The sequence below is a fragment of the Procambarus clarkii genome, chromosome 5 (genome assembly GCF_040958095.1).
Source record: "Procambarus clarkii isolate CNS0578487 chromosome 5, FALCON_Pclarkii_2.0, whole genome shotgun sequence".
NCBI classification, from domain to species: Eukaryota; Metazoa; Arthropoda; class Malacostraca; order Decapoda; family Cambaridae; genus Procambarus; species Procambarus clarkii.
In genome coordinates, this window is record NC_091154.1 from 1,489,836 (window position 1) to 1,503,790 (window position 13,955).

The 13,955-nt window shown below is 49.4% G+C and overlaps 1 protein-coding gene across 6 annotated transcripts in view; it reads left to right on the top strand.

Annotated features, from left to right (window-relative positions):
- The window catches only part of LOC123764483 (uncharacterized), a 126,832-nt gene that overhangs the window by 29,447 nt on the left and 83,430 nt on the right, over positions 1 to 13,955 (top strand). For all 6 annotated transcript variants that reach the window (XM_069337969.1, XM_069337974.1, XM_069337987.1 and 3 more), the window contains exons 6-8: positions 322 to 641; positions 2,180 to 2,256; positions 7,661 to 7,945. In XM_069337969.1, coding sequence (XP_069194070.1) covers positions 322 to 641; positions 2,180 to 2,256; positions 7,661 to 7,945 — 682 coding nt within the window. The remainder of the gene's footprint in view (positions 1 to 321; positions 642 to 2,179; positions 2,257 to 7,660; positions 7,946 to 13,955) is intronic.

Consider the following 13,955-nt stretch of genomic DNA (forward strand, 5'->3'; position numbering starts at 1 on the left):
TACTTGTGAGCTTGGTCCATTTTTTTGTGTGTGGTTTTTAGTTATTTATTATTTTCTTGCATTATGGAACCTTCCAAATATTCTGCAGCTAGCAACAACACACAATTTCATCATATAACACCTTCCCCCCCCTCCCCCCCCCCCCCAAAAAAAAATTAAAAACTAGCAACAGATTGATTAATAGGCTTTGTGGGAAGCACTAGCTTCAGGTTTGCAACATATTGAAAATACAGTATCTTAGTTTTCCAATAGTTTGTTCAATATTGGGGGGGGGGAGAATAGGGGCAATTATTGCTAATTTTGACCTTTGTCCTTGACCAGAAAATCATCAATTAGCAAATTAGCATTACAAGATGAGCCCTCAGCATTTGAATATGTGAGCTGCTCTGAAAAATCTGCAAATGATGGTCCTGCCACTGTTGACGGTATGGATGATGAAGTTGATGGTCTTGCCGATATCGATGCTTTGGCTGCTGACGTTGATGGTCTTGAGGATATTGATGCTTTGGCTGCTGACGTTGATGGTCTTGACGATATCAATGCTTTGGCTGCTGACGTTGATGGTCCTGCTGTTGCCTCAACCACTACATTTAGCACATCCAGAGCACCATCTTTACCACCACCTCATCAACATTTGCAAGGTAGGATCGCTACAGTCGATCTTTTGTCTGATGTTAATGTTAGTGAACCAGGTGTAACTAAGGTTACTTAGCCGATTTTCATCATATCTCTAGTTTGTGCTGTTCCTAAATGAAAGTAATCAACACAGTCTTCAGTAGAATGTATATAGTACAGTACAGTCATTTCTCTTGGTTTGTGTGTGAAATATTGTCCCGGAAAACCTTGTGCAAGTTCAGAGTTGACATTGCTGTATGTTAGAAACATAGGGGTATGTTTCTAGATCATGAAGCGTGAGAGGTGTCATGATGGAAAATTTAATCTGTTTAAGAATGTCTGTCTTGTCTCGTCTGTCAAAGGTTGGAGGCCAGATGCTATGGCTAGCATCTTCCAACTTTGTAAGGTATTGGGAAAGGGTATGTGATGAACATGGGTGGGTTGGGGGTCAGCTCCATTGATCCTATTAAAAGGCTTTTGGCTCACATTGTGACCCCCCCCCCCACACACAACTAATTCAGTGGCTGAGACCCTAAAATATATTTCTATATATTCTAGGGAATATATAGAATATATTCCCTGGGAATATATTCTGTGGGTTGGCTTTCATGACTGTCTTGTGGTGCCTGGGTAGACCCAACCACCAGGTCACGACCCGGGCTCCCAAGACCTAAATGGCATAAAACCTTCACTATGTAAGACATGAGTTCTGTGCATTATGTGTTCGTTAGTGAGGCTCGGGCTGTTGTTTAGGGCTTCCTGTCTTCAATATAAGACATGAATGCTATGCATTGTGTACACATTAGTGAGGCTCAGACTGTAGTTTAGGGCTTCCTGTCTTCCCTTGAATATTGGCACTACATTTCAGTAGAATCTAAAACCTGAACTGGGCTAAAATTATTTCAACACGATGTCGTCACACGGTTTGTATGCCTTATATAAAATACAATATTTTCTCTCATTTTGGTTAGGTTTGGCTGGGTCAGGTTGGGTTAGGTATAATTTAAGAAGAGTGATAATGTAGCGTGGTGAAAATATGTTCAGGTCTTAAACCCTATTCCTGCAGTTACCTTTTTCTATATCATAGCATTCTTGTTTTTCCAGTATTTTGTTGGTTCTAGTTTGATTACAAAGTAGCTCCCTGTGTCCTCCTTTTATTAGCCATGGTTATGTCTGGTGTTTCTCTTCAGCCTTTGTTGCATCTATAGCAGTTTTATTAGGTGTAGACTTCATTCTCCTTGATGACGATGCTTTCCAATGTTGCTTTTATTAGGTGTGGACCTACTTCCTCCTCCCCAATGACGATGCTATCCAATTTTGGTTTTATTAAATGTGGTCCTACGTCTTCCTCCCCGATGATGATGCTGTTCAATGTTGCTTTTATCTCCATTGTCTACTACCTTTATTCTCCAGCCTGAGTCTGTGTTTCACAATGTTTGTATCACAAAAAACCACAAATGTTTTTCTCAAAACATGACTGAACCTTGTCCAGTTGTACAGTAGTATATTTTGTCATGAAGAAAATAGATGTCATTTAAATCCAAACATTTAATTGTATTTACAGGAAAAGCCGGGAAGTACAAAAAATGTCACGTCAACTTTACAGGAAAATACCGGAAGTACAGGCAAAGAGGTGGCCAGGTAGGTTGGGAAGACAGGCATAGAAGCTGTCACTGCATGCTTCACTTGCAATACCCTCTTGGTGGCAATTTAAATATAATAAACCAGAGTGAATAAGTGTCTGGATTATGTATTGACAGGCGAGGCAGCAGCTGTGTCGAGACTTCTACTCTCCACCCCACCCTCCCACATTTCTTTCCATAGTACAGTACTTAAATCTGCTATTGATTGGCCCTATTGAAGGGTGTGACAATCATCTACATCTCCCATCTTCCCTAGCAGCTTGGCATCATCCACAAACATGTTCATATAATTCTGTACTCCTTCTGGTAGATCATTTATGTAGACGACGAACATTACTGGTGCAAAAACTGAACCCTGTGGTACTTCGCTAGTAACACTCCTTCAGTCAGATACATTGTCTCTGATTACCACCCCTCATCTTTCTGGCAGTTAGAACAGTTGCATCCATGTCAGCAATCTCCACGTCACCTCTCTAGCATGTTCGTTTCCAGAACAACTTCTTTTGTGCGACTGCCAAAAGCCTTTTAGGTCCCATCAACTGCCTGGGTCGCCTGACAGCCTGAGGCTGCCCCTGAGGTTCCGGGTTCGATCCCAGGTGGAGGTGTAGACAAATGGGCAGAAAGTTTCTTTCACCATGATGCTCTGCTACCTAGCAGTAAATAGGTACCTGGGAGTTAGACAGCTGCTACAGGCTGCTTCCTGGGGGTGTGTAACAACACGGAGGCCTGGTCGAGGACTGGGCCGCGGGGGTTGCTAAGCCCCGAAATCATCTCAAGATAACCCAACTATTTCTCTCCTGTAGAATTTCAATGGGTCTTATCATAAAAGCTAAGTAGATTTGTGACCCAAGATCTTCCTGTTCAAAATGGCCCATATTTTTGTATATGCAAGCAAACCACATTACTGGTTGTGCCTGGGGGAATTTGTAATAATAATTATTGAATATACAGTGGAACCTCGGTTGACGACTGCCCTAGAAGACAAATTTCTTGGACCACGACATCATATTTGTCATAAAATTTGAATTGGAAGATGACGTCTGTTCGTACATGTGTGGGTCAAACAAACATGTGGTGCTGAGAGCACAGGACTCTTAGTTTGTTTACAATTCTATTGTGAGTAGTGACGACTGTGGCCGCGCTTTGAATTCTTTGTGAAGAATTTCATTCTGCTTTTTTGTTTTTTAATATAAAAGTTATTATATATCATGCTATGGGTCCCAAGATGGATGGTGAGAGGACTGGATGGATGTTCAGGGGACTGCATGGATGGGGGGTGAATAGGGACTAGTAGAATGGTGATGGGACTGGATGGATGAATGGTGAAGGGGGAACTGGATGGATGGTGGCGGTATTGGATGGATGGAGGATATTAAACTCTTGTTGTTTACTGACTGTAAAAGCCTGATTGACTGTAAATGCCTAACCGGTTGCTACCACAACTGTGAATGCTTGAAATGCATGACTGACTTGTGACTGTAAGTAACTGGTTCTGACTGGTTGCCACATAAGAGGAAGTGAAATGTTTGGAAGGAAAATTTGGAACCAGTGATGCAAATATGAATGTGTTTAAGGCCAGCATGGGTTGATATCACCTCCCTCCTCCTCACCCTCCCTATACACCAACACCGCTACCCCTCCCATTTCCCCTACCGCAAAATACTTGGGAGAGAGAGGTTTCCACCCTTGTTTACCCTGGGGTAAGAGGTAGTTTTTTGCAGTGGTAGGGGCACGGGGTACTGCGCAACTAGTTTTCACCCATAATAGCGGCCGGCTCTTTTCCTTCTGGGTACATTGTCCTCTTGCGAGTTTTTTCTTTTCCTTTCTTGGAGGGAGACCCTTCGTCTCCCCGGAGCTATCCACACTGATATTGCTAATGTCAGATTTCTGGCATCAGTCTTGTATATGGCGTTCTTCGAGCCTACCGGGGACTTTGAGCCAGAACCTGGCCCCTCAGAGAAGCGTGAGGAGCAATGGCCTATATAATATCCTCCCCCCCCTGTGTAGTTGGAAGTGTTTTATGTCTGCATCGATCAGGTCAGGTACCCAGAGAGATCGGCGCCCCAAAACAAACCCCTATTCTGGTGAAAATTTCTATAATAAGCTGAACTAGTGGACAGAACTCCCCCAAACAGAAACGAGCATGATGGCACACGTTGTTGCGCCGCTGTCTGTGCAGCTCCCCTCTCCCTGGGAGGGGGAAAGGGGAGCCCCAGACCCCCGTGCCGGCAATCCACACCCTAGTTCTGAGGCTGAAGCGTTAGGCATAGGTAATGTGATATGGCTCCAGACTTCGTTTCAGCTCTGTGCTTTGTGTGTGGTGGCCGTCTTTAAGGTGGTGCACAAGCCAGAAGTAACTCTTCAGTACTCAGGCTGCATACGCCTAGGGTTCCCTTCCCTAGATGCCCAATAAGTACTGTCCTTGGGGGTTGGGGCCACCTTCTGCAAGTTCCTTGGGTTCTGCCTCTGCTTGGCTGTTTACTGCTCGGTTTTCGGTTGTCCTTTGTGTGCTAGGGGGTTCTGACTCCCTTGCTCGCCTTAGGGTAGGAGGCAGTTTGCGCTGGCAAGGAGTGCAGGGTACTGTGCAGCTAGTTTTCACCATTCATAGCAGCCAGCTCTGTTCCGCCTTGGTACGCTGTCTTCTTGTGTTTTTTTTTTTTTCTTTTGCTTCATAGGTGTACTTCGCTGTCTGTTAAGGTTGTCTTGTCCTTTCTTTCTTGGTTTTTCCAGGACCATCTTCTCATGCAGAATACTGGCGCCTCCTATCATTCGGCGCTGGCGGAGCCACTGCAGCTTGCTTTCGGTATTGATGTTAGTTCTGCGTCGTTTTGCAAGCTGTTTCGTGTGTTTCACCTTCGGCCTGCTCATGCTCCACTGGAGCCATCCTGGTTGCTGGACAGGGTGCTCTCTTATCTCTCTCCTCGTTTTTGTAGTGGCCTCTTTGGTTCAGGACTGTTTCTCTAAGGCTCTTTTGTTGTTAGCATTGGCCTCTGGGGGTCGGGTCAGGGAGCTTCGTGCTCTACTCTGGCGCAGGGGTTTCTGATCGTTTGGTCCTGGTGGTAGGTTTGTTCGTTTGCAGCCGTCTCCTTCTTTTCTGGTGAAGAATGAGACTGCTGCTTTCCAGAGGGCTCCTTGGGTTGTTGATGCTTGGTTCGTTAGGCCGGGGGTGCATCATGTGTTGTGTCCGGCTGCAGCTCTCTGCAGTTATTTGCACGCCACGGACTCTGTGGCTGGGGATGCGCTTTGGGTTGATCTGGTTTCCCCTTCTTCCCTGTTCCAGGGTTTGGGGGTCTCCCGGGTTGTCCACAGGGTTATTCAGTCTAGCCAGCCTGAGGTCTATCTCCATGCCTATGACGTTCGTAAGTTTGCTGCCCTTGCTGCTGTTTTTGGTAATATGTCTTGGGTGTACATTTGGGTGCAGGGTTTCTGGAGTAGGGGGGGGGGGTCTGCCTTGGTGTTCCTTTTTCCCCTTTATAATAGGGTTGTTTGTGTTTGGTGGTACCCCTGCTTCGCCCTCGTGAGTGGACACGTTCCGGGGGTTGAGCTTTAGCAGGTTGTTTGGTAGCATTGGGTGCCGGTTAGCAGTGCTCTGCCTGGACTTACCCTTAGTGATACCAGTCTAGGGACCCTGGGAAACCCCGTGGGGGACACACAGGGTCCGATGGATGCGATCCCTGGGTCCCCTCTCGCCTTGTGCGAGTTTGAGGGTTGCTCTGTGTTGGTCTCTTCGACCTTGGTTCAGCCCACACCCCATTGTTCTTCCCCTCCCCCCTTCTGCCCCCCCCCCTTCTGCCCCCCCCCCTTCTGCCCCCCCCCCCCCCTTTCCCAATTTCTGGCTCCTAAGCGTCTGAAGGCTTTGGGGTTGGGGTAGGGTTTAGAGGTTTCTGAGGCTCGGGCAGTTTCGGGGGTGGCGACAGAGGCAATCGAGTAAGTTCTTCTGATCAGACCCCGGTGCAGTAGCACCGGGGTCTGATCAGTGGGCCCCCTCCTTTCCTGTTTTTTCAGCTGCTCCGGCTTTTTCTTGTGAGGCCGGGGCTTTGGAGGGTGACTCGCCCCTGGTGCCTTATGTGGAGGTTCCTGGGGTTGGGGGAGGAGCTGACTTGAGGTCCTTGGGCCTCGTTGGACCCCGCCTGGGTTTTCCGACCCTCAGAGCGGGTCTTACTGTTACAAGGAGTTGTGTTTTCCTTCCCCCTCCCCATCCCCCCCCTCTGCGTTTGAGTTGGATTTGGGTTCTGTTCCTCCCCAGGTTCGGTTCCGTATCTTTGCAGGTCCTTCGGTGCAGTTTTTCCAGAGGTTTTCCAGCTTCCTGCATCTCGCCTACTGAGGTGCGGGTGGCCATTGTGGCTTACCTCCTGCGCGACCCGGAATATGGTTCTATAATGGATCCGTCTTTCTTCAGGTTTGGATCTTCGTCTCAATACTGGGTTCGTTATGAGGTTTTGGAGTCATCCTGGCTTGCGGACTGCCCGTTGTTGTTGTTGGATGCTTGGGGCACTTTCTGCTGTACCCGCACGCTTGAGTGGCGTGAGGCATTGACCGTGATCCAGGGTTACCGGGGGTGGGCGTGGCGAGGACTTTGAGCACTGTAATGTGTGTCTTTTCGTTCCTGCCCTTTTGCGGGATGTTGGCATGATTAGGCTTCAGGTGCAGGTTCCTTTCCTGTCTGCTGCACTTGTGGCTGAGGACTTGCACGCTCATGGCTTTCTGGCTTCAGTCTTGCATTTCTTTTCCCTCTTGAAGCAATCTTCGGATTGGCTTGCAGAGGATGTAGAGGCGCTTGGGAATGTTCCTGGGGGTGGTGCCTTAGTGTCGGTTGCTCATGCATCGTCTGCGCTTTGGGGCTCCCCCTTCCCCCTCCCAGGGAGGGGGGGACCTGCACAAACATGCGGCACAGCTCGTGTGATATCATGCGTGTTTACTCGTTTTCATTTGGGGAGATCTGTCCACTAGTTAGTATACTTTAGTCGTTCTTAACCAGAATAGGGATTTGTTTTGAGGTGCTTACCTTTCTGGGTGCCTGTCTCGGTCGATGGCAGATATAGAATGCTCAAAATCCCATAAGCATTTCTATAGGCCATTACTCTTCGTGCCTCTCTGAGGGAGCTAGGTTCTGGCTCATGGTCTCTGGATAGGCCTAGAACTCCATTCACACTGACTGATGCCAAAGCCTAATGATATACGTATCAGCCTGGATAGCTCCGCGGAGCCTCTGGGTCTCACCCAGAAAATGGTATTTCATTACATTCAACACTGGTTTTTTATGTGAAATGATGCTTTATTAAACTTAAATTTCATTGTGGTATTGTGCTATAGGTGACCTTATTAATAAATTTTAAGGTTGCATTTGTTAGAAAAAGTTATCAATCAAGGCTCCCATTTTATAGTTTCATGAATCATTCCAGGTAGTAGAGAGAACAGGGCAAGGAATGGGAAGCTCCTCTACGAGCCAACCACTACCTTCCACGAGCCAACCACTACCTTCCACGAGCCAACCACTACCTTCCACGAGCCAATCACTATCTTCCACGAGCCAACCACTACCTTCCACGAGCCAACCACTATCTTCCACGAGCCAACCACTATCTTCCACGAGCCAACCACTACCTTCCACGAGCCAACCACTACCTTCCACGAGCCAACCACTATCTTCCACGAGCGAATCGCTACCTTCCTCGAGCCAACATTATGTGAGTCACCATCTCTTCTTTGAGCCATCTGCCACCTTTCGTGAGTTACACATGTAATTTCACGAGCGACCCTCTTCCTTGCTTGATCGATCTGCTTCCGTGGCCACTAGATATTGATGTTGCTAATTGGGGTAAATAAAGGCAAATAATAGTTGGGTAATTTATTTATTTATTTATCAACTACTTTACTTTAAAACTTTTCAGTTAATTGTGAATTACATGATGATATCATGGATACTATTATCATATCATCATGGATAAATATCAGAAGTGTTCAGTTTGTTGCTTTCTTGTGGGTAGGGAAGCATTAGCCAGGAGTACATCAGAGAGCAATATAAGAAAGATTGAGGGATTCTCAAATAACTCATCTTTACATCATAATCTTCCACATGACCTACTGCAACATCATATTCAGATGGCTGCATCACTCTCTATTGGTACATTTAGAGCATGACGCCACCACTGTGTATAACCAGGTTTAATGTGTTTCCTGCGAGTTGCCCACAAACTTAACTGCTTCCATCTAGTCTAATTTCCTGCCACTTCTTGTTTGTTGTTCACGCTAATTCCTTCTTGGCCTTTCTTTACCCCCATTGTCAAATATATTTGAGTAGGCTACACTCTTTACTGTTGGTTTAATTTGTTGAACAGTCTGGGAATCAACTGATGAACTTTTTAATTCCTTTTGCCATATTTTCTGGGGGGAGCCCTGTCAGCTCCCCGAAGCTATCCAGGCTGAATGGATATGTATAACTTTCTGGCATCAGTCAAAGTGCTAAGAGTTCTTGCCTACCGGGGACCACGAGCCAGAACCTGGCCCCCTCAGAGAGGCACGAGGAGCAATGGCCTATAGAAACCCCCTTGTGATTGGGAGCATTCTATTTCTGCCATCGACCGGGACAGGCACCCAGAAAGGTAGGCGCCTCAAAACAAACCCCTATTCTGGTGAAATTATTGCTACCGAAAGCCGAACGAGTGGACAGAACTCCCCAAACAAAATTATCAAACTAGCATGACGTCATCACGTCGCTGCGCCACCGTCCGCTGTGTCCTTTACTGCTCGGTACTGGGCCGCCCTTGGAGTCGGCTGGGGTTTTGTTGCCCTGGTTTGTCTCTGGGTAGGTGGTAGTTTTCATCACTGGTGGGGCGCGGGGTACTGCACAGCTAGTTTTCACCATTAACAGCGGCCGGCTCTGTTCCGCCTGGGTACATTGTCCTCTTGCGGGGTTTTTCTTTTGTTTTTGTTTTTGCCTGGTGGGGGGTCTGCTTTTACTATGGTCCCCTTTTCCTGTTCTAGGGGAATTTCTTTCGAATTCTTCTGTTGGCGGTACTCCCCACTTGGCCCCCGTGAGTGGACACGTCCCGGGGGTTCAGCTTCAGCAGTTTGTTGGTAGATTTTGGCGCCGGTTCGCGGTACCCTGCCTGGGCTTCCCTTAGCGTCTACGAAAGGCTAAGGGCCCTGGGAAACCCCACGGGGGCTCCGTGGTCCTCTAGGTGTGTCCCTGGAGTCCCCCTCGCGTCCTGCGAGTTTGACGGTTGATCTGTCCCCTTGTCTCAGGGTGACACTCACCTGTTGTGCCTCCGCCATGCTGCCTGTTGGGTCCTTGTTCTTGTGACCCGGAGTCGTCCGATGATTGTTGTCGGTACGCGCTCTCCTTCACCCAGGCCACTGGTCTTGATAATCGGGTGCAGGCGGCTGCGACGTTGCTTGCTGGATATGTGTTGCTGCAACGCTCTTGGTTTGCGGCCCCGGATGCCACGAGGCTGCCCCGTTTTGGTGGTTGGGGTCTGGACTTTGGGGTGGGGGTCGCTTCGGCTCTGGCTCCTTCCGCTTCTTGTTCCTCCCCCTTCTATTGTACTCACTTTCTCCCTTGCTTCCTGCTCCGAACCATAGGAGGGTTTCGGGGTTGGGGCAGGGTCTGGTTGGGTTGAGACTCGGACGGTCTCGGGGGTTTTCCTCTTCCGGGGTGGTGGCGGAGGCATTCGAGTCGGTTCCTCCAGCCATGCTGTATGGGTCTGACCAGTGGGCTCCCTTCATTAGTGTTTGCACGGCTGCCCCGGCTTTTCCTTGTTAAGCTGGGGCTTTGGGGGTGCGGCTCGGCCCTGGGTCATGCCGTAGAGGTTCCCGGGGTTAGGGAGGGGTTACTTGGGGGGCCTCAGCCCCGTTTACCCCTCTTGGGTCCTTGTACCTTTGGTGTGGAGCTGGCAGTTCCTCAGTGGGGTTGTTCCTTCCCTCTGTGTTCCTGTTGTTTTCGGGTATACCCCTCCCTGGGTTCGGTTCCGTGTTCCTTCGGGTTCGTCGGTCCCGTCGTTCCTGGGGGTGTGTTTCACCCCCCTTTTCCTTACCCTTTTCGCTCCTATGTCGCGATGCTGTTCACAAAAAAAAAAAATGTGTTCAGGTAAGGTACATCCATACAAGGTGTGAAACAAACATTGATGGATTTCTATATTGACCTAGTACATAGTGTCTAAACCGCTTCGTATCATTGGCTCTGCATGTTCCTTGGTCAGGGGTGCTTATCATGGTTCTCGTTGGTTTGCGAGTCTCTTCGTGCCTTCCAATATTATTGGAACGTCTGTTGATTTTCGATGTGGTTTCCATCGGGTCTTTTGTCGGCCTTGTTGGTTCCCTTCCATCATCTGTTTTCTTTCGCTTTGTTTTCGCCTTGTTATGTTTTCGTGTCGTCTCTACTTCCAGTTTCGGTGTTCTTTGTCTTCGTTCCGCACGCCTTCCTGGTGTTTGTACGATGTCTGTATGTTGTGTGTACGATTTGTGTGTCCACCTGGTGTACGAGCCACGCCTCCTAGTGGACGGGTGGTGCGTTTCGTACCTCGTGTGCTGGGGCCGCGGTGTGCGTTATGTTTACGGGCGGCATGCTCGTGTGTTCGCGCCGTTTCTCATGGTTTTCTACGGCTTGCTCATTTCTCCCTCCAGTCGTGGCCCTCTGGATGCTGATGGTGTTTTGGATTTATATCTGGGGGTGTCACTTTGTTCTTTCTCTGTACTGTTTCGTCTTCTGCAGGGCGCGCACCTCTGGCCGTCTTTTTCCTTCCACCTCGCATTTTATTCAGGTAAGGGTACATACTATGTCTACTGCCTCGAGTATGCATGGCTTTCGGGCACCCCTTTAGCGCTGCTCCTAGTATGTTACTTGGCTCACCTGTGTTGTGGCACGGTCGTGTGTCTGCTCTGCAGGTGAGGTTGTCTTGTCTGGTGCTTCTGTCGGCCTAGTGCTGGTTCTCACTTTTGGTGGGTTGCTTGCCTAGTAGTGCTTGCGGGGGTTGAGCTCTGGCTCTTGGGCCCCACCTCTCCTGTCAGTTGACGGTTGGGCAGTTTCCTGAGCCTTCTAGGCTCTGTCTTCACGTTTGCTCCTGTGGGTGGCGTCTGCCTCCTCCACATGGCATTTTGGTGCTTTTCGCTTCCTTTCCCTCTGCCATTAATCGGGTTTTTTTTAGTGTCCGTGGCTCCTTTGGGTGCTCACTACCTCCTGTGTCCCCTTGTGCGTATCTGCATACGGACATAAGTACTGTGGCCCTGCGGAGGGCCTCTTGGCCCGTGCGAGGCAGCTACTAAATGAAATTAAATTTTGCCCCGAGGGGCGAGTTTATTGGGCAGCGCCACTCATCTTGTGAGTGGACACACCGCCATGGCAGCATGTACACCACTCCCCAATAGGAAGAAATCCCACTGGGTTGTTCATCCTGTCACTTGTACCCAGACACAGCTGGGACTTGCTTAACTGTCTCAAGTGAACAGCTACTCAATCAAGAAGATTAACATACATTCCCACTCACTTACATGTCCAACCTGCCCTTGCACCAATAGTGGGGCCCCACCACCACGTTATGTGATAATTAGTTCCGCACATCACTGGGCCTGTTACCGTGCCGATCATTCCTCCGGTCTTTCCTGATTCTGAGCTTATCCCTTTTATGCCCATTGTTTCGTGCCCACAATGTGCCGCACGGGTGGCGTGTGCCACTATCCCAGTTTCTATTGTTTCGTGCCCACAATGTGCCGCACGGGTGGCGTGTGCCACTATCCCAGTTTCTATTGTTTCGTGGAGATTGGTCAATACACACAACCACTAAGGAACTACTTATCTTTTGTGGCATATACAGTAGTTGCGGGTGATCATTGTTGGGCATTGGTGCGGGTTGGGCGCTCTGAGTGTCGGTACGGTGTCTCGCATGTCTGTTCTAGACCACACTTGCCAGTAGACTAGTTATTATTCGCTACTCTGCTGGTTATATGCTTGGGCGCCGCCTCAGTTCTCCACAGGATGGCACGACTTTTTGTTGGACGTACGGAACGGTTTGCGTTCCATCGTTGGTACTTTGTAGAGCTTTACTTCTCTAGTTAGGCTCATGTGTTTGGAGCGAGTATCTTCTTGGGATACTCTACTCCCTCCGCCACCCTTGTTCACTGTTCCATCCTTGTTTACTCTTCCCCGCTTGGCGGGATTGCGTCGATGGCTCCTGACTGGGGTGTTTAGTGTGGTGTTTGGTCACCTTGCACGTGTCTTTAGTGCCTTTTGTCCATCTTTTGTTCTTTGTTGTCCTGTGGGGCTCTGCCCCGCATTTCGGTGCTTTTGTTTTCGTTGTAGACCCCTGGGTCTTTTCCCTGTCTGGCCACTTTCCTTGCCTATCTTCGGTGCCTGACTGCACCCTCACATAGCCGAGGGAGAAATCATCTCAAGAACCTCAAGATAACCCTGCTGTCCGTAAGGTCCCTCAGGTATGTACGCGCTCCTCTACACATTTTGTGGTTGGTCGTGTGCGTTCCTTCCCGGCCGCTCCTTGGGCCGTATTCGTGGTTTTCCTTACCTAATTCAGTTTTTCCTCCCCCATGCTACACTTTTTGTGTATCTGGGTCAGTGCTTCTTGATTATCCTGTTTGGTGCTCCGGTGGACCTCTGTCCATGTTCCACGTCCTGCTTTTGGACTTCTCCGGTGTTCCGTTTTGGTACCGAGTTCCTGCGATTTCTGTGTGGTTTTCTGCAGGCTTCGGCTTGCGCTGTCCGTGGAAGGGGGGGGGGTGTGGACTTTTCGGTCTGCCGCTCCTTCCTTCCTGGTTCCTTTTCTTGGATCTGGGTTTGCTGGGTTCCGGTCCTGGTTTCGGTTTTTCTTTGTTCCTTTTCCGGTCCGGGTGTGTTTGTTTTCCTGCGGTTCTCGTCCTCAGTAGTTCTCCTCTTGGATGCCTCGGGGATGCGTGTATCCTTCTTCCCTGCTGGAGCTGATTCTGTTGCTCCTTTGTGTTGCGGGGTCGCTGTTTTTAGATTCGCGTTTTGCACTTTCGATCGTGGTGTTCGTTTCTCGTCGTTTGTGTCGGCACAGGTGGGTTCGTTATTGGTCTCCCACCTGCGTGTTTCGTCTCGGGGGCGGTGTTTGGTTTTCCTATCACTGTGAAGGGTCCTTCGGTCTTTGATAGGGTTGGTTTGTCTTCCCTTCGGGGTTGTTCTGGGACCGTTGTCTGGGATTGTCCTGTCACCTCATGTTGGGTGGTGCTGGCAGAGCCGCTCCTGCTTACGGTCAGTGTTGCGGTTCCTTCTGCTCCATTCCACTTGCTGTCCTGGGCGTTGTTCCCCTCTGACCTGCTCTTGAGTTTTGGGGCCGTCCTGGTCGTTGGCCTGGGTGGTCTTTTTCTTCTCGTTTTGGTCTTTGTTTTGTCTCTGGTTTTGGTTGTTCAGTTAGGACGTGTGGTATCCGCCTCCCGGTTCCTTCCCTGTTTTACTTATCTTTTGGTAAGGTAGCTCCGGGGAGCCGACGGGGCTCCCCCCAAAAAACCAGCATTGAATGTAATGAAACACCATTTTCAGGGTGAGTCCCGGAGGCTCCCCGGCATCCCTCCCTCCCTCCGGTCGGTGGCGTTTTCGCGTCTTTTGACATCCACCCTAAGAACTGCCAGTTGGATTGCCGGCGTGGAGGGTCTGGGGCTCCCCCTTCCCCCTCACGGGGAGGGGGGGGGTTGCGCAGACGGTGGCGCAGCGACGTGATGACATCATGCTAG